General features: G+C 36.7%; 1 protein-coding gene across 6 annotated transcripts in view; it reads right to left on the reverse strand.

Moving 5' to 3' along the window:
* KAT6A (lysine acetyltransferase 6A) overlaps window positions 1–26,438 on the reverse strand; it is a 117,400-nt gene that overhangs the window by 30,247 nt on the left and 60,715 nt on the right. For 4 of the 6 annotated variants that reach the window (XM_036250223.1, XM_036250220.1, XM_036250221.1 and 1 more), the window contains 6 exons: window positions 22,355–22,463; window positions 18,121–18,236; window positions 16,869–16,950; window positions 12,872–13,007; window positions 11,031–11,347; window positions 7,702–7,820 (listed from right to left, as the gene is read on the reverse strand). In XM_036250223.1, the coding sequence (XP_036106116.1) occupies window positions 7,702–7,820; window positions 11,031–11,347; window positions 12,872–13,007; window positions 16,869–16,950; window positions 18,121–18,236; window positions 22,355–22,463 (879 nt within the window). Of the gene's footprint in view, window positions 1–7,701; window positions 7,821–11,030; window positions 11,348–12,871; window positions 13,008–16,868; window positions 16,951–18,120; window positions 18,237–22,354; window positions 22,464–25,654; window positions 25,695–26,438 lie in introns of those variants that run through there. The other 2 variants (XM_036250225.1, XM_036250222.1) reach the window with 2 other exon arrangements.

The raw sequence follows: 26,438 nt of genomic DNA on the forward strand, positions 1-26,438 counted from the left end.
CCTGAGCCAGTGTGTTTCCATTTACTAAGGTTTAGAAGTTAACAAAGGCTCTATGCTGTAAGGAAGCAACAGCTGCATCTAAACCAGTCATTAACTCAGTCCTTGCCAAAGTCAAATTGTTAATCTGAATTACAAGGTCACATTTGCTAGGCTATTTTAGTTTTAAATTTCAGCCAAAATACTCTTTCATTAAACATGCAACTTTTTAAAGCAACAGGTATCTGATATAATAGAGAGCACAAAATATTTTTTAAAACTATGATTTTGAGTTCTGCTACTTTGTACCCTCCTCATTTGAATATGCCAAAATCTTTAAAAGACAACACATATTCCAGGCCAGAATGGAATTTTTAAACTAAGAAAGTTAAGGGGGGTACTAAATGCACTAGTAATTGGGCAAAACCAAAAGATAACTTTAAATATGCCTATTCTATATAATGGAACTTTTATTACTAGCAGTTTATAAGAAAAGATTATTATTCTTCTACAAAAACTCCACTTCCAACCTGGCCAGTTTGGCTCAGGGGTTAGAGCATTGGCCCTTGGACCAGAGAGTCCTGGGTTTAGTTCCCACTAAGGGCACGTACCTTAGTTGCAGTTTGTCCCCGGCCCCGGTGAGGGTCGTGTGGGTGGCAGCCACTCAATGTGTACTATCTCACATCGATGTTTCTCTCTCTCTCTCTCTCCCACTCTATCTGAAGATAAATGCAAAAATGTCCTTGGGTAAGGATTAAAAACAAAAACAAAAACCTCCACTTCTATTAAATGACTTATCTAATTCCAATTTGCAATATATAGAGGTCACTCTTGCAGTACCCTCAAATCCAGATCTGGTACAAACATGAAAATTACAATGCATGTAGATACATACAGCCCTGCTACCTTCCCTTCACCCTCCATTAGATAACTCCCCCTTAACCTTCCTTTTCTATCTTCCCTGGGGAAATGACATTTTGAAGTGGGAGTGAAATGCAGGGAGAAAAGGTGTCTTTCTGGTATTTGAACATTCCCATAGAAACACTATAATAAAAAATATAATTCCATTTCTAAAAGTTGAAATATCCCAGGACTCCTCAAAGCTCTTCTTTTCTCTTTTGGTAATCTCATCTAGTCTTTTCTTTTTTTAAAAATAATATTTTTCTTTATTGATTTTAGAGAAAAGGAGAATGAGAGAGAGAAAGAAAAATCAATGACAGAGAACATCAATTGACTGCCTCCTGCACACCACCATTGGGGATCAGCCACAACCTGGACATGTGCCCTGACCAGGAATAGAACTGGTGGTCTCTTGGTACATGGGACAACGTTCAACCACTGAGCAACACTGGCCAGGCAAGTCTCATTCCTTTAAATACCACCAACTTGACGACAAGTTCTAAATTTAAATTTTAAGTCCAGACCTATGCTTTGAATTCCAGACACATACGTCTCACTGTCTACTTGATAGCTCCTCGCTTTAAAAAAAAATTTTTTTAATTCCCACCCAAAGACATTTTTGCATTTATCTTCAGATAGAGTGGGAGGGAGGAGGGAGGAAAAAAGAGAGAAACACTGATGTGAGAGAGACACATCGACCGGTTGCCACCCACACGACCTCAACCGGGGCCGGAGACAAACTGCAACTGAGGTATGTGCCCTTAGTGGGAAATGAACCTGGGACTCTCTGGTCTATGGGCTGACGCTCCAACCACTGAGCCAAACCGGCCAGGGCGATAGCTCCTCTCTTGAATGTGTTACAAGAATCTCAAGTTCAACAGTCCAAAATGAAACTCCAGATGTTCTTTTCCCCAAACTTCTTCCTGTGTTCTCCTCCATCTTAGTAAATGGCGACTCTCTCCTACTGTGCTCTGGCATTACCCTTTTACCCTTGACTCGTTTTCATAACCATCCAATCCAACAGCACATCCTAATGGGCTTACCTTCAAAACGTAATCAATAATTCCAATTGATCACTACCACAATTATCCATATCTCTTACTTAGATAATGCTAATAGCCTCCTAAGTTCTCCCTGCTTTTGTATTTTCTCCCTTCAATCGACACAGAAGCCAGAGTAATTCTGTTATAAACTACATCAGATTGTATTGCTCTTCTGCTCAAAATCCTCCAAGGGTTCCTATCTCACTCAAGAGTAAAAAGCATAGTCTTTATAATGGTCTAGAAGACCCTACAAAATCTGGCCTCCCATTACCTTTCTGTCTTTATCATCTAATTTTCTTCTCAGCTCTAACTATACTGGTCTCCTTGTATTTCCTTGACCAGGCTAAGCACAAAGCATGATTTAGGGCCTTTGCATTTCTGCTCCCCTGCCTGGAATGCTGTTCCCCCTGATAGCCACATGGTTCATTCTCACCTCCTTCAGGTTTCTACTAAATGTCAGGTAGTCCCTAACACAACAATTTAAAACTACACAAATCCATTCTTTTCCTCTGAATTTTCTCTCTCTCTCCCATGACTTTTCTCCATAACAATACCATATGGCATATCATTTACCATCCCCCACCCAAACTATAAGTTCCACAGAATAAGATTTTATTTTATTTTTTTAATCTATTTTGCCAGGCCAGAGGCTCAGTGGTTGAGCATCGACCCATACACCAAGAGGTCACCAGTTCGGTTCCCAGTGAGGGCACATGCCCAGGTTGTGGGCCTAGTCCCCAGTGAGGGGCATGCAGGAGGCGGCCAATCAATGTTCTCTCTCCTCAATGTTTCTATCTCTCTCCCCCCTCCCTTCTTCTCTCTCTAATATCAATAAAGAAAAAAAATCTGTTTTGTTCACCCCTGTATATTCAGTGTCTGGTACATGGTAACGCAGTACTCAGTAATATTTATTGTTAACTGAATGTTATCTATGATAAATTCAGCTATTACCTATGTAGTTTCACTTATCACCTGTTGCTAATAACCTGGCAAAGCTCCTACCCAAAGCCTTCCTGACCTCTATATATAAGTCTACAAAAGTTCTCCATTTTAGATTTTACACAAATCCTCAATCTATGTAAGTATGGTCTCTTCCTCCATCCAAAAAAAGCTCCTCTTACTACTTTTAGTATCATCACGTACACAAAATAGAAGAACACTGGGAGACCTATTTGGTTCCACTTCTCCTTCAACTCTAACTCCCAACCCAAGACTGTATCTTTTCCATTCTATCCTAAATCTTTCTCAAAATATCTGTCTACTACTGTACCTCCTATGCCTTCATTTAGACCCTAGTAACTTCTCATTCTAACTACTGTAATCACTGGACTGATAGATGTCCTTGTGAAAGTACCATTCAATCCATTACACAATGTATCATCAGAAACGAGTTTCTAAATGCAAATAAAAATCAAGTTACCCTCATGATTGTATTTGAAAATTTTTAAATTCTTCAGTAGCCCTTCAAGAGCTATTTGACTACTTTAAAAAGCTACTGCGACTAAAAAATAAAGTACAAACTCAACATGTACCATAGGATCTTTGTAATTTGCTCTATACTTACCTTTCAACCTCATCTCTTACTTGAACACCAGCCAAATTAACTACATCCAGCTTCGGGGGTTCAATAAGCTTTCTTACATCCAAACTGTTCTTTTTGACATGCCTTCCTCTTCTTATTCAATAGTACATTGTTACTCATTCCTTCAACACCCTGCTCAAATATAACCTTTTCTATGAAGACTCCACTAACATCTCTAGACAGATGCCTTCCTGTTCACCCTCACTGCATCATATGCAAATCTCTATGGTAACATTGTAACATTATACCATAAACTAGCAGTTAAGAGTAAAAGATCTGGGATCAGACAGCCTGGGTTCAAATACTAATTCTAAAACTTAACTACAGCCTGGCTGATGTGGCTCAGTGGATTGGGCGTTGTCCCATGGACTGAAAGGTCCTGGTTCAATTCCCGGTCAGGGCACATGCCTGGGTTGCAAGCTCAATCCCCAGTAGGGGGTATGCAGGAGGCCACCGATCAATGTTTCTCTCTCACACTAATATTTCTCTCTCTCTCTCCCTTCCATTCTCTCTAAAAAAAATAAATAAATAAAACTTAACTAGATAAGATAATCCTTCTAAGATTTCAATTTCTTCATCTGCAAATGGGAGCAAGTAATAACAAGGTTGTATTAAAAGCAACGAACTGATATATAATGCTGAATGCAGTATCTGGAATACAGTAAGAGTACCTATTACTAATTACATGGCTTTAATTGTTTGTTTATAAACGTCTCCACAACTGGAAGAAGAGACATACTTTCTACTTATCTATATATTTCTAGCACCTGCCCCTAAGATAGCTAACAGAAGCTCACATTTATCTAGCACTCAAAACACAAATGACACACTAAGCATTTTACAAATATCAACTCATTTAATCCTCTTAACAAACATATTAAGTAACTTGTTCAACCAAGATCACACAGCAGAGATAGTATTTGAACAGTCTATTTCTAGTAGCTAGGCCTTTAACTACTATTAAAATTCTCAATAAAATTGTGCTAAATTGTTAAATAAATGAACTCAAAATACATCTAAATGGCCTTTACTATATCTTATAATTAATGAGTGAATGCCTAAGATATTAAAACAGTCCCTCACTCCCCATCACTAATTTCATCAATACTGAGGAGAAATCACTCCAACAACAAAAAGGCAGTCATGGAGATACCTTAAATTCCTGGTATGCCAAGACTAATGTCCTCTTACTAACATTCAAAACCTGCTAATATCCAGTTCTATGCTAGTAATTCAACATATTTTTTACCATTTCCTAACAAATGTTCTACTGTTTTATCTCACACTGCACTGCAGACAGTCCTAGCTTTGCGTGGTACCATGTTAACTGAAACTTACGCATACCAGAACTGAGATCAAATCTCAGTCACCACAAAAAATGTATAAAGCATGGACACCATTATGATGTGCAGGTTTCCATTAACACAGTGCCATGCAAAGTAAGGACTGCCTGTGTTATAACACTTTTGTGTTTTCTACATCTCCACAGTGTGACTTGCACAAGGTAGGCCCTCAGATATTTGTTGATCTGATGGACCAATAATTGCAATGTCTCTTGTATTTATAGTAGTTATTTATTCCCTAAAGCTGAAGTTGAAGTTTACTCCACCTGGTAAGCCCTCTTTCTATTTACCTAAATCTTAATCATCGTATGAGCCTGCTTCTTCTGTGAACATCTCAGATTGTTAGCATAGGTAGTTAGCAAGATCACACCAATTCTTACTTACTCTTAGTATGCTGTGAACATGTGGAATAATCTGTATCATTTAATACAGCAACAAATTACATAAATTGGTACTCTATGCCACTTTTTGCTTGTTATCTTCTATGTACCTTTTCCTACTTGCATTCAGTACATGCCTTATGATTTTGGTTCCTCCGTAAAAAAAATTTTACAGGTTAATGAAGGATGTTATTGTGATTAAAGGCAAAGGATTTGAAGTCACACATGCCTGAGTTCTAATTCCACCAGAAAAGTCATGCAACAAAAAGTTGCAGTTTCCCCAGAGGGTTAAGAAAGTTATTGAAACTAGCTTACTTCATTTCTAATAACTGTTCAATTCTTTATGCAAAAAAGAAAATTATTTTAATATTCCAGATTTTAAAAATGCTGTAACAGCCCTGGCCGGTTTGGCTCAGCGGTTGGAGCATCGGCCTGCGGTCCGGAGAGACCCGGGTTCGGTTTCCGCTAAGGGCATGTACCTCGGTTGCAGTTTGTCCCCGGCCCTGGTTGGTCGTGCGGGTGGCAGCCACTCGATGTGTCCCTTTCACGTCGATGTTTCTCTCTCTCTCTTCCTCTCTCTCCTTCCCACTCTATCTGTACAAAGAATGGAAAAATGTCCTCGGGTGAGAATAAAAAATAAAATATGCTGTAACAGTCAAATCCTACAAAATTAAAATTAAGTATGGAACTATAATGTGCTATTTGGTAATATTTTATGTAAAAATCATTCCATATATTTCAAAAAGGCTGTTATGTTCCAATGGAATGAGCTGAATATAAATGCTTCTTTCTGGTGATGAATCTTTTAAGAAACACCATTTCCTCCAAGCTCATAAGATGATAGCTGAAATAAAATTCCAGAACAGAAGCCTACACAAGTAATTTTTTATGCTTTTATTTTTCTTTTCAGATGTGGTTCTTTTTTTATAAAAGTGTTCCTTATATAGTTAATGATGGAACTAGTACCAGGAAAACTGTATCCTTATTTCTCCAGAAATTTAAAAAAAAAAAAAATCAATTACTGAATGACCCTTTTTGATAAAAATCTTGCTGCCCTGGATGGTTTGGCTCAGCGATTAGAGCATCGATCCTCAGACCAGAGTCACGGGTTTGATTCTGGTCAAGGGCACGTACCTCGGTTATGGTTCAGTCCCTGGTCTGGTCACGGTCGTGCAGGACGCAACCAGTCAATGTGTCTCTTTTGCATCATGTTTCTTTCTTTCTTTCTCTCCCTACCCTCCCTCTTTCCTTCCCACTCTGTCTGAAATTAAATGGAAAAATATCCTTGGGTGAGGATTAAAAAAAAAAAAGTCTTGCTAAGCATTTCAATAACTCTTGAATTAGAAATACACCACAGCCCGGCCGGTGTGGCTCAGTGGTTGAGCGTCGACCCATGCACCAAGAGGTCACTGGTTCGATTTCCGGTCAGGGCATGTGCCCGGGTTGTGGGCCCAATCTCCAGTGGGGGGCATGCAGGAGGTGGTCAATTGATGTTTCTATCTCTGTCTCTCCCTTCCTCTCTCTCTAAAATCAATAAAGAAAAAAAAAGAAATAAATGAAATTTAATTACTCAAGATAATCACTATGCACAAATACTAGATTTGCTTTTTTGAGTTTCCTACTAAATTGTAAACTCTATGTCTTTCTCATATAGCCCCTATACCTAGCATAGTTTCTTGGACAAAGTAGGCACTCAATAAATGATGAGTTATTGGCTGGATGGGTTCCAATATTAACTCCTTTATCATTTATCTCTTAATGATACAACTGTACAACTACCTAGGGCTCTGTAATACATTTTCCCTGAAAAATTTTTGAAAGAAAGGTTAAAGCAGTTTCTACTAAGCCATATCTAGGCTCTTAAAAATGACTTCTGTTCATTATCTTTATGAATGCTTCATTATTCAAAACATCCTCTAATCTAATCAGCAGTGACTTTCCAATTGGCTTCAATTCACTTTATTACAATAAAGTCAGGGAACCTGGGAGTCATCCTTGATGACTCTTGTTCCTTCAAATTATAGACTCTATCACCGAGTTACCCTGATCCCATCTCTAAAATATATTCTAAATCCATCTACCTCACTCCTATGTCCACTGCAACCTCTCTAGTTTAAGCTGCCAGCTTCTTTCATCTGGATATTGAAAACGCCTCAAAATTAGTTTCCCTGCTTCCATTCTTACCTAATTCTAATCCATTCTTAATATGGTGACCAAGAAAAAAAAATTTTTAAACCAAATCTGATCCTGCTATTTCCTTGCTAAAAAATCTTTCAGTGGTTTCCTACCAAAATTACAATAAACACCAAGTCCTAACTTACAGAAGGAAAATTCTTTTACAGAGAAGAAACAAAGAAGAATATTCCCAGATCAGATGAATAAATTGCTGTTATTGTTTAATCCACAATATAATTAATCCTCTGTTTCTCATCCATGAACAAATTATTTGATTATTCAATCTGAATTTCCAACTTTACCTGCAGTGCTTGTTCTTGGATATCACGAAATAACTCCATATCTTTCTCAGTCATGATTTCCTGGCTCCCAAAAAGCCGTTCCTCACTTTCTTGTTTGCCATCCCAGCCATCTTGATTGTCTGTACATAAAGAAAGTGTGCACACATTATCAATATACTACCCGTAGTTTAATACATTATCTAGAAAAAAATTTCAGAAGTCTTTATTTCAGTTTGAAGACCTCAATATTATTTATTATTTTATAACAAAGAAGAGGATAGCATTAAACTGACTCCTAGAAAGATATTAGTCAATAAAGAATATATATATATCTGCTTTATAATAAAAACCTTGAATTGACTTCTTAAAAATACTACATAATTGAATTTAAATATCATTAAAAGAGATTACATTTTAATGTATTATATAACACATACAAAAGCAGAATAGGAAAAAGGGCTAAGGTGTACAAAATTTATTTTGAAAGAGTATGAATATAACACTTTTAGTGTAAGTTTAACGTAACATTCAAACACTGTTTTTTCATTCCTTAGTAGTATGGAAGAAGTTTGTTATATTAAGACAACTTTCATCACCTGGGAGGAAAACAGGGAGACTTTGCTCTTTCCAAACTTCCCAATGATCCTGTAATCATCATAAAGCCAATACATTCTTATCTTAGCAAAAAGATAACTTTCGAAATAGCTACCTTAACTGATGTCAAGAAGTACCAACTCCCTTCACATTCTGGGTGCCCCCCCCCAATGCTTTTTAATTAATTAATTTATCTTTGTTACACATGTTTCTCACTTTTCCCCAATGATACCCTCCCTCCCCGCTCCCGCCCCCCCCTTCATAGTATTGTTGAATATGTCCATTGGCTATGCATATATGCATATACATTCTTTGGTTTCTCTCTCTCCACCCTCCTTCACTCCCTTTCCTCTGAGGTTTGTCAGTCTGATCTCTACTTTCATGTCTGACTCTATTTTGTTCATCAGCTTATTTTGTTCATTGATATTCCACAAATAAGTGAGATCATATTTGTCTTTCTCTGATTGGCTTATTTTGCTTAGCATAATACTCTCCAGGGTGCGCTTTTAGAGTAAGAACTCCACAAACCTGAGGATTATATATGATAATCCTCTGAATAAGTATGATAAATCATAATAATCCACTAAACAGCCTATTTTCCTCAAATGAACAAAGAAATTCGTGAAGGAGTAATTGGGGGATTACGTGGATCATTTTCCTTTGCATTTGAAAATGACAGTGTTGATATTGTGTCATCAGCATTTCCTCTCTGTATGAGTCTGAAAAGACCAATTAGTGAGGTAGTTCTTTTCATACCAACTGCACATATGTCTGTTATTCATTTAGTATAAGAAAAAAGACAAGGACTCAATGTTCACAGTACAGTCGTCCTTCGTCACTTCACGCTTCGATTTCCGCGGCTTCATTCTATCTCAGTTTTTCCAAATATCAAATATCAAAGTTGATCGAAACAGTGAAAATGATACAGTGCACGCTCGGTTGTCTGAGTCAATTATACACCCCTGTATTACAATTAAAATTAAAATTACTGTACGTATGGACTGTAGGCCTACGTATTCGAGCACCCCAGGAATCCTTCAATGCCCGGTGCAACTGCTAAAGTCTGGAGTGGATTAACAGCAATACACCAGGGACTACTGTATTCCCAAACTGAAAAATACATATATACACTCTAAAGATACTATGTGATTTGAATGCCCCCTAGTGCATGACACAGATAGATGCAGGCACAGAACTAGAATAGCATCAGTAACATTGTTATCAGATGGTGCAAGATTATTCCTTAAACTCTAAAACTCATAAAAGGAAATGACAGAGACAATTAAAACAAAGGCTCACACCAGTGCCTAAAGCTCAATATTGATTCTCCATATACTTTATACATTTGCTCTAATAAATTTCTATTTCTAAAACTTTCCAGTAGATTCTTCTAATAATCCATTTACAGTGAAATGGTTAATTCAAAAATGCCTTTCATTAAGATCTGCTTTATGTGATTCTTTCTAAGTCCAAATTAAATGGCTTACATATCTTCGTAGATAAATATGCACAAAGAAAAGCACTTAAATACTTAAAGAGTAAGTAGTTGACTGCCACTCAGGTGAAATCTGATCAACTGGGGAACCTGACAATGATGAGAATTTTCTCTTTTGCAGTGGACCAATCAACCATTTATATAAGCAAGAATGAGGAAGCAGTAAATACAATCATCAATGGGACATGCAGGGGAAGGAAATCAAAGACGAAATTCTCTTACAGTATATGAGACAAAAGAGACTTTTGATCCAAAAAAGCCCATTCTCATTCTTCTCCTTTCCTCAGAGCCCTTTCAACTTCCTTCTCAGGGTTAGGTTCTCAAAACTCAAAAGACTCAAGCAATAAGGCTAGTTTAAGCTTTAATTATTTGAGCAGTTAATTAAAATTTTATCCTGACTTGACTCTCCTGCTACAATATAAGTATTCTCCACAGGTGTTTTCTACTTTGAGCAGTAGAGAACATGGCCAAATACATAAGCAAATGGTCTGAAGCTACGGTTCTCTCTTTTTTTTTAAGTGTAATCCATGAAAAATTACAACTATATTTGCCAAGATCTGAAGTAGAAAAATCAATGACCTTATATTTGCATATATTTTATCATTTTCCTTATGCTTAAATCAACAGCATTTTATCCACACTTACTCTTTCCAATTTCCTTCCGGGAATAATGTAAGCCTCACAATGCTCATTACATGATTTATTTTGTAATTTATGAAATGTAAAGTTATCCTTGTTTCAAGATTATAGCCCAGCCCAACCGATGTGGCTCAGTGGTTGAGCACTGACCCATGTACCAAGAGGTCACCAGTTCGATTCCCAGTCAGGGCACATGCTCAGGTTGTGGGCTTGATCCCCCGTGGGGGGCATGCAGGAGGCGGCCAATCAATGTTCTCTCTCATTGATGTTTCCCTCTCTCTTCTCCCTCTCCCTTTCTCTCTCTCTAAACTCAATTAAGAAAGAAAGAGAAAAAAAAAAAGATTATAGCACAAATTTCTGTAGGCAGATTCTTGGTGGTTCTACCAAAAGAAGCACCTTCTTTTGTCTAAGAGCTCCTATTTGTCCCTTCTGCAACTTCATGTCTAGCCTCTAAACTCTTGCTGTAGTTATCACCTTATTATCATTAACTATGCATCTTTAATACATTGTTATATTCCATAACTAATTTTTAATAATTAAACATAAGTCTACTCCAGAGAGCTAGTTATTCCAAATAAACACTTTTAGAATACTTTTTGTTTCTAAGTGAACAAACTTTTACCTGTGGGCCAATCTGAAGTGCTTGATTTTCTGTTGCCCTTTTTCCTGATTCTATATTGCTCAGAGTAGTCTACCACTTCCCCTCGTGGTTTCCGCCCATCAGGGGAAGGGGTGAAGAATTTGGTAAGGCCATCAATGAGCCCTTTGGTTTTCTTGTTGAATTTCAAGGAGACACTGCTATCTCTGCAGAAGTCCAAGCCATCTATTCGCTCTAAATATCCTTCTTCTGAAGATGATGCTGATTGGCTAGAGAGAGTGATTTTCCGTTTCCGACCCCTTCCAGGACCAGTTCGAACTTTGCTGAAGGGACCTTTTGATCTAAAGAATCAAATAGGGAAAAGGATAACTATTAAAAAGAATCTGCATAAGATTTCTATTTAATATATAACATAATTAGTAAATAACCTACTGATTTATTTAAAAACCTTTATTATTAAGAATATTTCACAAACTGTAAATATTATATAAATGAGAAGTAATATTTTTTAAAACTCTGTTTCCGAGAAGCCCTAGTTATTTTATAGCGAAACAAATCCTAGGTCAGAAGTTATAAGGCATGTTTGAGTCATTAATTCTGCCACTTACTAGCTGTACATCTTGGACAAATCACTTTCTCTCTAAACATCAGTTTGCTTCTGTAAAATGAGAGTTGGACAAGAAAACAAGTAAGATCCTTCCAGGTATCAAGTCCTATGATCTCTGTATCAACTCAGACTTACTACTTTTACCTTTAAACACAAGAGTTACTCTCTGAAAGTGAGGAATCAAAATATCAATTTATAGGAAAATTACAGCTTGATTTAAGATTTAAAATGTGAACTACAGGCCCTGGCTGGGTAGTTCAGTTGGTTGGAGCTTCATCCCCATATGCTGAGATTTCGGGTTCAATCCCCAGACAAGGCACATAAAATAATCAACCAATGAATGCATAAATAAGTGGAACAACAAATCAATGTTTCTTTCTACCGCCCCCTTCTCTCTCTCTAAAAATAAATCGACTAATAAAAAATATTTCATCTACAATGATGGTTCTGTATATTTCAATCTGCTATTGCCCACCATTTCAAATGTATCACCTTCAAGATACTCTTAAATGTAGAAAAAGTGGATCTAATTTTTGAGAATAAAGAGAGACTTATAGGCTTAGTTATTTTACATATCAAAAGTAAATTACCTTAGAGATACTTAAAAAAAACAAAACACAGAATTAGCTATGAAATCTTGCCCCACCTCCTCCAGACATAACCCAGTTTTCCTAGTCCACAAGGGATAACTATATCCGATTTCTGTTAATAGAGCAAAAACTTGCATTATTTTACCCCAGGACATAAAAATGACACTTAGCTATGACCTTAATAGAAGCTATCCAGTGATTTGTACATCTAATAGACATAAACTACTGAAACTAATTAATATCAGAAGAGAAATCTGTGAAATGCTACAGTAACATTATTTTTTCTTTCTTTTTAGTATAAGGCAATATTTAAGAGCCAGGCATTGTGCCAGGCTACTTGAGTTTTAATCCCAACTCAACATTTACTATAAACTTGGGCAAGTTAATCTCTCTATGCTGTAGTTTCCATCTTTGAAAAATAAGAGAAACAACAGTACCTACTTCATTGGGTTGTTGGGAGTATTCTATGATTTAAAACACATAAAGCACTTAGAAAGTGCTCTGGCACTTTATTAAAAGCTCAATAAATGTTACATTAAAGTGCCAGTTATAACCATTAAAATTGTTTTAATAAGGCAAACAAGGGAATCCTACACTATAGAGAAGGCTCTGTCAATAGAGAAGGCCCTATCCTTTTCTCCCCTCACCTTGCCACAAGTACAACTTACACCGTGTTTTGTTTCTTTAACCTGTTTTTTGGACGTCCTATTGGATTAGCATAGCGCCGTTTTATCTGTGCCGCCTTCTTCTGTAGAAGTTTTCGTCCTTTTTTCCTAGGTCGACATATTTGACATATCCACATGCCTATAGAGAAAGAACATTCCACATAAAAACACAATAGATATAAAAACACTGAAAGAGTTCAGATACTCTAAGTCAGGAGTTCTTAATCTCTTTTAGATCAAGGAAAATCTGATGAAAGCTATCTAGAAAAATAAACATGAAAACATACACACAAAATTCTACAAACAATTGAAAGAGATTTACAAATATCTGAAGCCCACACATGGCTCAAGTCCACTAATCCTCAGTTAAAAATATCTGCTCTATACCTAGCACCCAGATACTGGTTTCTAATTACCATTCTACAAGAAAAGAAGCCAGGATTCCACAGAGTAATGGATAATTCTAGGACTGTCACAGGGAAAATACAAGATAACCTAGACTATCTTGTGGTGCCATATCAAAAGGACAAAGGAACCAACTTGAAGGCGCTCCCAATAGTCAAATCTGGATCAAACTGAGCACAATAAGAAATAACTCCAACAATGAGTTATAACCCATAGAGTAAAATAAATATGGTGAGTTCATAATGACATAAATTAATTAAATAGAAGAATCCCAATTAATAAATGTAAAAGGAATGATGAAAATAGAAAAATCATTATCAAATACCACAGTAAAAATTGGTGCAAGCAAGAATCACTAATGATTGCTAAAGTTAGTGGGCAAAGCAGAAAAAGAATAACTTTAAGGTATCTGTCAAGTTTCTCCACTGTAATCAACTGATCAATGTTAACATTATTAGTAATAAGACATATCGGTATAATATTCCCCTGTTATGATGATAAGGGCACATCATCACTTTTGTGGTACTCATGTCAAACTTCATAACCTCAATCTAATCTAAAGCAAGAGACAAACCCAAATTGAAGGACTTTCTACAAAATAACTAACCAGAACATCCTCTTCAAAGGTCAAGGTCAGAAAAGACAAAGTCTGAGGAATTAACACGGACTGAAAGACACTAAGGAAATATGACAACTAAATGTGAAAGATCCTGGATTGGATTCCAGACCAGAAATTCAAATAAGGTCTGCAGATTAGTTAATCGTATCATAACAATGTTAGTTTCCTGGTTTCAATAACTGTACTATGGTTTTGTACGATGTTAACATTAGGAGAAGCTAGCTAAAGGGTACAATAAGAACTCTGTGCACTATTTTTACCACTTTTCTGTAAGTCTGAAATTATTTCAAAATAAAATGTTTCCTCCTTTAAGCTGCTGTAAAACTTCTTTTGTAGACATTATATACACAGGAATGAAGTCCTAAGAAATCTTTCTTGTCCTGAAGGATTCTCAGAAGGCCTTCTGCCCAGATTTCAAGTAAATTAAAAAGGTCAAAAGGGAGCATTTATTCTTCCAATACATATAAATGTAAGACTTTTCAAAAGGTAACAATCAACAGAGTGGCATTACAGGGACTCAAGTAAGACCCTAAGGTGGAATAACTTGGCTATACCTACGGTTGAGTCCTTTTCCATCAAAAGAAAAACTTTCCCAAACAGATGTTATAAAAATCCTATAAGCATTTTACTAAACCTATAAATCACAAAATCAAAGTTGAAAATGAAATCTGGTAAGACAAAGCAGGGAACACTAACTGGATTTTTAAAAAGAAACTATAAGCATATGATAAGATGGAAGTCTAACCAACAGGCAACTATCCCAACAGCAGTCAAAGAAAGAAAAACATTAAGCTGTGATTTGGGCACTTCTTTGTTTACAAATTATTTTTCAGTTCTGAATAAACAAGAGACTCTAATAACTCTAGGTCCCTCAAAAGTAATGAGCAGTGCCCTGGTCGGTTTGGTTCAGTGGTTTGAGCATCAGTCCGAGGAAAAGGCTTGCAGGTTTGAGCCAGGGTCCCAGTCCAGGTCGTATTGGAGGCAAACAATCGATGTGTCTCTCTCACATCGATGTTCTCATTCTCTCTCTCTGTCTTTCTCTCTCCCTCCCTCCCTCCTTTCCACTCTATCTTTGAAAAAAAAAAAAAAAAAAAAAAAATCAGAGGAGAAATATGGTTGGGTGCGGATTCACAACAGCAAAAAGTGATGAGCAGACTTAAATGTGACTCATGAATCCATAAAAATCCTAGAAGGAAATGTAGGCAACAAAATTTCAGACATCATATGCAGCAGAATTTTCACTGATACATTACCTAAGGCAAGAGAAACAGGAAAAAATGAACACATGGGACTACATCAAGCTACTCAGCTTCTGCACAGCAAAAGTAACAACCATCAGAATGAAAAAGGAACCCACTGTATGGGAAAGTATAATTGCCGATGATACATCAGATAAGGGGTTAATTTCCAAAATATATAGAATGCTCATACAATTCAACAAAAGGAAGACAAAGAACCCAATTAAAAAATGGGCAGAGGACCTAAATAGACACCTCTCAAAAAGGACATACAAATGGCCAAGAAACATGAGGAAATGCTCAACGTCACTAATCATCAGAGAGATGTGACTTCAAACAACTATGAGGTATCACCTCACACCTGCCAGAATAACTACCATCAACAAATCATCAAACAACAAGTGCTGGTGAGGGTATGGAGAAAAGGGGACTCTAGTACACTGCTGGTGGGAATGCAGACTGGTGCAGCCACTATGGGAAACAGTATGGTGTTTCCTCAAAAAATTAAAAATTGATCTGCCATTTGACCCAGTGATCCCACTTCTAGGAATATATCCTAAGAAGCATAAAATACCAATCTGAAAGAATATATGTACCTCTATGTTCATAGCAGCACTATTTACAATTGCTAAGATCTGGAAACAGCCCCAGTGCCCATCAATAGATGAGTAGATAAAAAAGCTGTGGTACACATATACAACAAAATATTGTGCAGCTGTAAGAAAGATCTCTTATCCTTTGAGACGACATGGAGGGACCTCGAGTATTATGCTAAGCGAAATAAGCCAATCAGAGAAAGACAAATACCACATGATCTCACTTATTTGTAGACTATAATGAACAAGGTGGGCTGATGAACGAAATAGACCCAGACACATAGAAAGGAGTATGGTTCAGACTGACAAACCTCAGAGGAGCAGGGTGGGGGGATGGATGAGATGAACCAAAGAACATATATGCATATAACCAATGGACATAGACAACAATGCTGGGGGGTTTAGGGGGTGGGATGGAGAGGAGGGTATCTAGGGGGTAAAAAGGAGAAACATCTGTAACAAAAATAAATAAAAATTGGAAAGAAAAAAAGTGATGAGTAGTGATACAATCAATATCACCTATTAATACAATTTCATTTCTTCCTTTAAAGAAAGAGATATTTCAAAATATTACATAAGGCAAGTATTTTGTCCTCTAGCTACAGGACTGGCAAATATTTATAAATTAACCATTTCATCCTCTATGGATGCGTAAATATTGAAAAGAGAGGAAAATAATAATAAATCCATATCACATAAGAATGTCAGGATTCCTAAACAGAAAGATTTTCCCTCCCGTTCAGGTGATGATTTTCTTCCTACTGTAAACCCCAAATAAAAAGTTACGAATTAGTCCTGGCCGGTTTGGTTCAGAGGTTAGAGCTTCGACCTGTGGTCCAGAGAGACCTGGGTTCGGTTTCCGCTAAGGGCATGTACCTCGGTTGCAGTTTGTCCCCAGCCCTGGTTGGGTCATGCGGGTGACAGCCACTCGATGTGTCCCTTTCACATCGATGTTTCTCTCTTTCTTCCTCTCTCTCCCTCCCACTCTATCAGAATAAAAAATAAAAAAATGTCCTCAGGTGAGGATAAAAAAAATTAAAAAAAGATACAAATTAATTTTTCATTTTAACAAAACAGATAATGGTGCTTTCACTAATATGACCCTTTATATTGCCAGTTTGATTTCAGAAAGTATTTCTCACCTTTTGGCATCCGGGTGAGTGGCGGATCACAGCACTCCATGTGAAAACCTCGGTCACAGGAATCACAAAAGAGCATGTTATCCTAAAAAAGAAAAAAGACAGTTCTCTTTAACCTTATGAAACAGAAACATATCAGGATCGTGACTTCATAAAACTTAGGAAACTTCAATGATCTCAGAAAGGAGATGTGTTATTGAAACAGTAAAAGTTTCCTGCCTAGCCAGTGTGGCTCAGTGGATTGAGTGTCAGTCCCATGGACTGAGAGGTCCTGGTTCGATTCCCAGTCAGGGCATATAGCCGGTTTCAGGTTCAATCCCCACTAGGGGGCGTGAAGGAGGCAGTCAATTGATGTTTCTCTCTCTCCCTTCCTCTCTAAAAAAAACAAAAAACAATTAAAACATATTTTTAAAAAAATCTAGGTCTAGAGATCTTTGGGATGGAGTTTTTAAAAAATGTTTCCCTTATTTGTATTAACTGAGTAAATGGACAGTCTGGGTTAGCAAACAGTTTTGAGTTTTGCTTCACCTGATCTTCAATAAAAACTAGTTTCATTACTTTCAAATGTATCTAGTAATCAGATACAAGCTAACTTTAGTCTATTTTAATAATAAAAAATGGTCAAACTGTAACTAATACACTAACTGACTAGTCCTAAATGAAAGCCTCCATACTATTAAAACAATTTTGAGGTACTATTTTAAAATAGCTTGGCCTCATCCTGGCTGGTTTTGCTCAGCGGTTAGAGCATCTCAGCCCGTGAACCAAAGAGTCGTGGGTTCAACTGCAATCAAGGGCACATACTTCAATCCTTAGCCCTGGTCGGAGTTGTGCGGGAGACAACAAATCAATGTGTCTCTCTCACGTCATTCTCTCTCTCTCTTCTCCCTCCCTCCCTCCCTCCTTCCCACTCAATCTGACAATAAATGGAAAAATATCCTTGAGTGAGGATTAAAAAAAAAAAAAAGACAATACCTGTTGGCTTTCAAAAAAGTTTAAAAAAAGAAAATAAAAAAGGTTGGCCTCTCTACAAATGTATAATTAACGGGCTTTAGAAACTACCTAGAAATCATCCAAGTCTCAATGAGCAAGTATACTAAACTAATACTATGTAATTTAAAGAGGCTACTGTTCTAAATTCTGTTGGACCAAGTGACTAAAAACTAACCAACCTTACATAGAATGTACAACAGAATGCCACTTGTACATTTTATTTCTAAATGAAATATTCACATTGGAAGGTGAAGATACTCACTGCATTTTTGCCTTGATCTCGACAGGAGCTGCAGGTTTTACACTCAATACACTGCCACCGTAAGGCCTTCACTCTAACCGTTAGTTCGGGGGAAAATTTTAAACAGGATGGATGACCTAACAAGAGGAGAAAATTCACAAATGAAACCATCAACTGTTTTGTAATTGTATTAAAGGAATAATGTAAAAAAGTCAGTTATCTTAAATCAAAATACGTATCAAAGGAAACAGGATGGTCCTGGAAGCCTGCCATACCCATCTCATTAGAACTTACATTCCAATTCAGTTTTATTAATGCTAAATAGAATTTAGTACACACCCCACAAATTTGATTATAAAAAACTTGACAAACTCCAAGTTTTTATTAAGCCTGCATTTAAAGCATTATGTATGTACACATGCTGTATGTATACAAATACATAACATGCCTAGGCCATTTCTGGAAGAATATGCAAAAACTTTACAAGTGCAACATACTAGAATATGGAGCTACAAACATTTTGAAGAAGGATATTACACTTCATTTTATAACCTTTTGTGCTCTCAACTTTCTTAACAATGACATGTTACTTTTATAATTAAAAAATATATAATAAAGCCCTGGCCGGTTTGGTTCAGCAGGTAGAGAGTCGGCCTGCGGACCAGAGAGTCCTGGGTTCGGTTCCCACTAGGGACACATACAAAAAAAAAAAAAAAAAGTCTATATATATGTGTATATATATATGGGAATATATAATAAATGGGATATATAATAAAAATCCCACAATTTAAAGTGAGTTATTTGTTCATGATTTAAGGCACTCAAGCTAAAACTAAAATGCAAGCAATATTTCTACTGTGATAAAAAATAACAGTAACAGAAAAACATGTTTCCTCTTCCAAGAATTAGCATCAGTTTGAGTCTCAAAAATTCAGAGTAGCTAATTTACCCTTGACTCTGAAAAGATTTGTCACTTTCCTCTAAAATTTGGTTATTATTGTTACTATTATTATTATTGGTGAGAGAAAGTACTGGCTAAATTACTTTCTCTCCCCCCTTTTCTATTCCTAAATAATAGTCTCTTCTATGAAGTGGTAAGAAGTTTATCATCAAAATATCACTAACATGAAAGGAAAATGGAAGAAGAGGTGTAAAAATTTCATTCATAATCTCAACATCCTAAAATAGCCATTTTCATGTTCTACTTTTCCTTTTAAACTGGCTAAAGGCACTTTCATGTTTTAATTATAGGGTATATACAGCTTTGTTTTTCTTCATTATTTTATTCAAGTAAATTTTATATTTATATTCCTAAAACTGATTATGTTCCACTAAGTTGACACATTATAACCTACCCAACCATGTCCTTATTGTTAAATACTTAGACTATTACCCATAATAGTTAAAACACTAAAATAAATTATTTCATGTCTATAGATTCTTTCCTTTTTTTTAATGAATACCTTACACTAAATTCCTGAAAGTGAGGTTGGTGAGTGAAATGAAATAAACATTTTTAACAGATTGAGAGATAAAAATGCACTGCCAAAACATGTTTCAAACCCTATGATCTATCCAGTGCCACCCGCAAAGTACGAGTGTTTTACCATAATTTCATCAGCTCTGTCTTTCAGATTTTATTATTATAACAGCTATGAATCATTTCTCTGGTGCTTTGGTGCACATTCCTATTATTATGGGTGAAACATTTTTTTATATGCTCAACTATTAAATTTCATATAAACTGCCTGTTCATAGACTCTGTCCCTTGTATTTTATGCTTAGAAATGTAAACATACTCTTTATATTTTATATAGCTTTTGAGCCTTTGTCATATTTAATGCAATTATTTTCCCCAAACAATTCTTGCTTTTTAAAAAAATTTTGGGTAGTTCAGTTCTCGATTTGGAAAATATCAAATTCCATATATTTGACTATGTCCATACTTTTCTTCCTTGGTTAGTGTGATAGCAGCCAGGCTCCAAGCTGCCCTCCAATCATTCTTGCCTCCTGGCAAGAACGTCAATTCACATCCTTTTCTAGTTCACTCTCACAATGAATATGGCTGGTCTGTGTAACCAATAAGATACTGCTGAAATGACAGAGTGTGAGTTCTAGGGCTAGGTTATAAAAGATATTGCAGATTCCACCTTGCTCTCTCTATTAGATACCTGCTAGGGGGAATCCAGTTGCCATGTTGTAGACATACATGCAGTTCTATAAAGAGGTCCACACAACAAAGAACTAAGACCTCCTGTTAACTGGCAACATTAACTTGACAGCCAGTTAAATGATTTATCATGGAAGCCTTCAGATGACTGAAGCACCAGGTGAAATCCTGATTGCCACCTCATGAAAGATCCCAGGTCAAAACCACCCAGGTAAGCCACTCCCAAATTCCTGACCCACAAAAACAACAGGAAAATTTAAAAAAATGTTTATTACTGCTTTTAGCTTCTATGTTTTAAAGTAATTTTTTCTACAGCAATAGATGTTATTTATTCTACTAGTTCTTTAAAAGTTCCCTCTTCGGTGAGTTTTTTAATTAAATTCTTCCCTAACTTTCAGAAAGTTAGAGATCACCTCAAATATAATGCTTCTTAGAAGGCAAGTCTATAACACAACCTTCCCCCGGGGTTCTACTTCATTCCCACCTCACTTACAGTACATTTTCATGTTTCAATATTTAGTTCCCATAAGATGTCTGAAGGGTTCCATTATTAAAATAGTTGGGCAATCACTGCACTGTGTAACATGTCATTATATTTTAACCTTACGTTTTATGGTTTATATTTAACTGTGAAATCCATCCAGACTACACTATGCTGGATATGGTCACCCTACTATGCAAGATTTCTTCCCAATTTCTTCTAATGCCTTCTAGCCATAAAAACTGAAAAGCTAAAAACCAAACTTCCTAGACTCCTTTGCAGCTAGGCTTTAGATACGAGCCATATTCTACCAACTGGCCTTTATGGCTACATAGAGGCAGTTGTGATGATGGCCAAATTCAGCACGTCAGTATCCAACTACAGAACTTAATAGTTCCGCAGTAGCCTCCCACTTAGACCTCTTTCAGATGGAGGCAGATATAGTAATTCCCTTGGTAGGTCAGTTCTGCAATGTCCCAGGAATCAGTCCTTAAAGCCCAGCCTAGAGCTTGCCTCTTATTGTACCATTAAATTCTTTTCTTCTTGAAGTGTCTAGTGTGTTTTCTGATTTCTGAAACAAACATAAAACACTGAAAATTAAGCCAATGATAAAAGATAAAACTGACTGGCTCAGGACTTTCTGCTAAGCCTTGTAAGTTCCTTCTTCCTCCTTAATTGTTATTTTTAGCAAGAGAAAGACAGACAGACATTGATTTGTTATTCCATTTATTTATGCATTCATTGGTTGATTCTTGTATGTGCCCTGACCAGGAATGGAAACTGCAACCGTGACATATCAGGATGATGCTCTAACCAACTGAGCTATCCAGGTAGGGCTAGCCTTGTAAGTTCTTAAAATGTAGATCAAAAATATCTCTGGAATTGAAAAACTAAGAGACTCTTCGCAAAATCCCTTTTTAAAGCCTAAAATTTCACACAGCTCACTAAAATGCAGTATCAACACTTTATTTCCCAATTTGACATATGTAACTTTCTATCAGGAAAAATAAATCTATTACCATCCTGGTTCTATTCGTGAAGCCTGAGGCATAAGTCAAGAATGATTAGCAGTGATTTTTTTTTTAAAGCAATAACTTCCTATTGATTACTATAATTTGAACAGATTCTTGATAGTGAAATATAAACAGGAAAAAATAAGTCTATGGAAAACTTTTTGCAAAACAAAACAACAACAAAACTAAGACCTGATTTAAATTAATTAAAGGAAATATTTCAATCATACATTTAAATCCTTCCCTTGTTTAGAAGCTCATCTAAGTTACTTAAAACCAGAATCAAATTAAAATATTACTTTTGTAAGGATCAAGAATACCAACTCAGCAAAATATACTCCCCTCTTGCCTGATAGCATGTGTCAGAAAAAATATAAAGGGGTCCTGGCCCTTGTGGTTCAGTGGTTGAGCATCGTCCCATGCACAGAAAGGTTGCTGGTTCGATTCCTCATCAGGGCACATGCCTGGGTTTCAGGCTCAATCCCTGGTAGTGAGTGTGCAGGAGGCAGCTAATTGATGTTTCTCTCTCCCTCTCTAAAAATCAATAAACTATTATTAAAAAAAAAAAAAAAATCAAGTGGATCTACATACCACTGTTGCCACAGTCAGCACAGGAGATGAGTTCTTCTGGCTTCTTTTCTCGGTTTTGCTCTTTTGTACCAAGACAGAAACTACAGATGGGGATTGGTTCAGCAACTGGCTGTAAAGAAAAGCACAATCATTCAGGCAATAGTACTTTTGCTTAGTATTAAAGACATTAAAATTATACTTCTAAATTCTTACAAGAGTTACATGTAACTTTAGGACAAAAACATCACTCTCTTAAATTTCCAATTAAGTAGGTGAGTTTTTACTAACTGGTCCTTGTAGTGACAACCTTGATCCAAAAAATCATATCCCAACCAGGCTGGTCATTTAGAAACTAAATGACATGGTTATGGATTAAACAAAGCAAACCCTTTACCTAATGTTGAAAAATTAGACTAAATTAAGTGCAAAAAATCACAATATTAATTCTTTAAAAGACATGTGATATAGGAGAAGAGTGATAAGATATATACAAATAAGCATTACATAAGGCAGAAGACATCAAGTGCTATAAGAGAGAAACTAGTGCTCTGTACAAATGAGAAAGATAAATTCTAAACGTGGTTTGGAGAAGGGTTGAAAGAGGAAGACAACATGTATCAAGTACAAATACTATGTTACCGGATCTTAAGAAGCTTGTCCAAGGACATTACATAACAATTGTTAAAAGCAGGTTTAAACCTAAGTTTCCACATTCCTCTGTCTACAGCACTATCTCCCCATCCCAAGGATGGAGAGAAAGGCAATACAGGTAGCATAAACAAGATGAACTCAGGTGTGCAGTCTGCTAAGGTCAGCGCTTGAAAGATATGGTTTCTATGATAAGCTTGGGGGTTTTGGGGTGGGGAACTAGATCAGTTTGTGAAGACTGCCAATGAATGTTACATAAAGAAGCTGGACTATATCCTGCAGGAAAAGAACATTAAAAGGTTACTGAACCACCTGGCAGGTGTGGCTCAGTGGTTGAGCATCGACCCCTGCATCAAGAGGTTGCCAGTTCGATTCCCAGTCAGGGCACATGCCCAGGTTGTGGGCCCAATCCCCAGTGGGGGGCATGCAGGAAGTGGCCAATCAATATTCTCTCTCATGGGTTTTTCTCTCTCTCACTCCCTCTCTCTCTCTAAAAACCAATAAAGAGTAAATAAGAAAAAAAAAAGGTATTGAACCAAGAGATTATTGTTCACCTGTATTTGAGAAAAATATCATTCTGGTTCTAGTCATGAAGGCTGAGGTACAAATCAAAAAAAATAATTCCAGTAGCAATATCAAAGACATATGGAGGAAGAGCTAAAGATAGGTAGAACATTTACATAGTGATTATAATAGTCTGGTGAAGACAAGACAAAATGAAATAGAAAAAATAGCTATTTACTTAGAAATTAACTACTTGTGGAAGTGACAGAAAAATAAATGAGTTAAACATCACTAACTTAACTAAAAAGATGGTAATACCATCAACTGTGAAAGGTAAGTCATCTTAAAGAAGATAATTAATTAGGCCCTGGCCGGTTTGGCTCAGCAGTTAGAGGGTTAGAGTGTCAGCCTGCAGACCGAAAGAGTTCAATCCCCAGCCCTGGTAGACAAGGGAGGTAACCAATCGATGTGTCTCTCTCACATCAATGTTTCTCTGCCTTTCTCTCCCTTCTTCCCTTTGACACTACCTAACAACAACAACAACAAAATCAATGGAAAAATATCCTCGAGTGAGGATTAACAACAACAACAACAACAAAAAATGAAGACAATTAGGAGGAAAGCAAAGAGATGAGTTTGATTTCAGGTATGTTTAGTTTGGAGGCACCCTCAGGCACAATTTATGCTAGGCATTGTGCAAGACAGCAATATAAAGCCTTCAAAATGTTTTTAGTTGACTGGGGGGAGGGGGGAGATAAAATGTTTGACAGAAGTATTTCATGGTAAACAAAGAAGTGATTGAGTAGAAAAGGGGTGTCAGGGAAAGGCTTTACAGACCTAAGTTGTTCTGGAGGTATTAGGCAGGCCCCACCTGATAGTAGTGTTTAAAAAAATACAGGATTGGGTCTGGGGGTAAAAGCTTGTTTTGGGACTTATTGAGCTTAAAAGGCCTATTAAACATCCATGTAGCAATACCCATGGACATTACAATATAGGGATCTGGAGTCTAAGTGAAAGATTGGTTTGGAAATAAAAATCTAGAAGTCATCAGAGTTGATGAGATCTCCTATGGAGAACAAATGGAAAGAATAGAGTTAAGGTCAGAACACCAATATATAAGTGACCGTCAGAGGGAAAAACCTGAAAAAGAAATAGATCCATGAGATAAATGAATGATACATCAATATAGGAATGTCCAACACATGCAAACTAATAGTACTACTCAGCCAAGAGATTAGAGATAAAGAGTTGGAAGTTGTCTCAGTAATTTTGGCTATGGCCTGGACGGTGTGGCTCAGTAAATTGAGCATTTGTCCCATGGACCGAGAGAAGTCCAGGTTCGATTCCTGGTCAGGGCACATGCCCAGGTTGCAGGCTCAATCCCTAATAGTGGAAGCACAGGAGGCAGCCAATCAATGTTTCTCTCTCATGTCGATGTTTCTCTCTCTCTCTAAAAAAATCAATAAAAACATATTTAAAAATAATAATTATGGCTATGGTAAAAATTACCACATTTCTTTCTTTTAAAAAGAACATGAGCCCTGCCGGTTTGGCTCAGCGGGTAAAGCATCAGCCTGTGGACCAAGGAATTAAGGGTTCAATTTCAGTCAAGGGCATGTACCTTGGTTGCAGTTCCGTCCCTGGCCCTGGTTGGGGTCATGTGGGAGGCAATCAATCAATGTGTCTCTCTCACATTGATATTTCTCTCTTTCTCTCTCTCTCTCTCTCTGTCTCACCCTCCCACTCTATCTGAAGATACATGGAAAAATATCCTCTAGTGAGGATTTAAAAATAAATAAATACAATATGAAAAAGAATCAGAAAATAAAGTCGGGAAAGACTTCATCCAGGAGTAGAAATTTGAAATAAACTCTAAAGAAGGCCTAGAAAGAAGGCAGAAGCAAACTCATGAGGTTTGACCTTTATGCTACAATCTCTAAGTAGCATGAAAAGATTTTAAGCAAAGGAATATGACCAAGATTTAAATTTTATAAAAGCCACTCTATAAAGCAGTTGAAAATGGATTAAAAGAAATATGACCTATAATCCAGGCCATGAATAATGAGGGCTTACATTAAAGCATTGGCCCTAGCCAGTCTGTCTCAGCGGTTAGAACGTCGGTCTGCAGTGTGGAGAGACCCAGGTTTGGTTCCCGCTAAGGGCATGTACCTTGGTTGCAGTTTGTCCCCGGTCCTGGTTGGGTTGTGTGGGTGGCAACCACTCGATGTGTTCTTTTCACGTCGATGTCTCTCCCCCCACCCAATCTGAACAAAAAAAGGAAAAATGTCCTTGGGTGAGGATAAAAAAATAAAATAAAATAAAATAAAATAAAGCATTGACAAAAGGAATGGAGAAGAGAGATAAGCAATATTTAAAAAGAACTGGCAGGATCTGATGGCTAATTGATTTAGGGTGAGATGCACAGTAAGGAAGATGGAAGACTTAGCAAGACATCATTAAAAACGTGAAAAGGCAAGCCACAGAATGAAAAATATTAACAATATATTTAACAAATGTTTGGCATCCAGAACATTTAAAGAACTCTTACAATCAGCAAGGAAAAGACAGACTACAATAGAAAAGTAGGCAAAACACTTAAATTGGTAATTCACAACAGAATAGATGAATAATATATAAATGGCCAATAAACACAAGACAAGATGCTCTGCCTTACTAGCCATTGAGGAAGGAGATCTTCAAGAATGGCTAAACTTGTGAAGATTGGCAATAGTTAAGTATTGATAAGAAAGTGGAACAATAGAAACTCTCTTACAATGTTAACTAGAATATAAATTGAAAAACACCACTCTGAAAACCATTTGACATTATCTACTAGAATTAAACATAGGCATACCATATGATCCAGCACTTCCTCCTAGCTATCAACCCAAATGAAGTGCATATACACATAAACAACAGAACATACATAAAAATTATCAGAGCAGCATTATTC

Source organism: Molossus molossus, unplaced genomic scaffold, assembly GCF_014108415.1.
Source record: "Molossus molossus isolate mMolMol1 unplaced genomic scaffold, mMolMol1.p scaffold_m16_p_9, whole genome shotgun sequence".
NCBI classification, from domain to species: domain Eukaryota; kingdom Metazoa; phylum Chordata; class Mammalia; order Chiroptera; family Molossidae; genus Molossus; species Molossus molossus.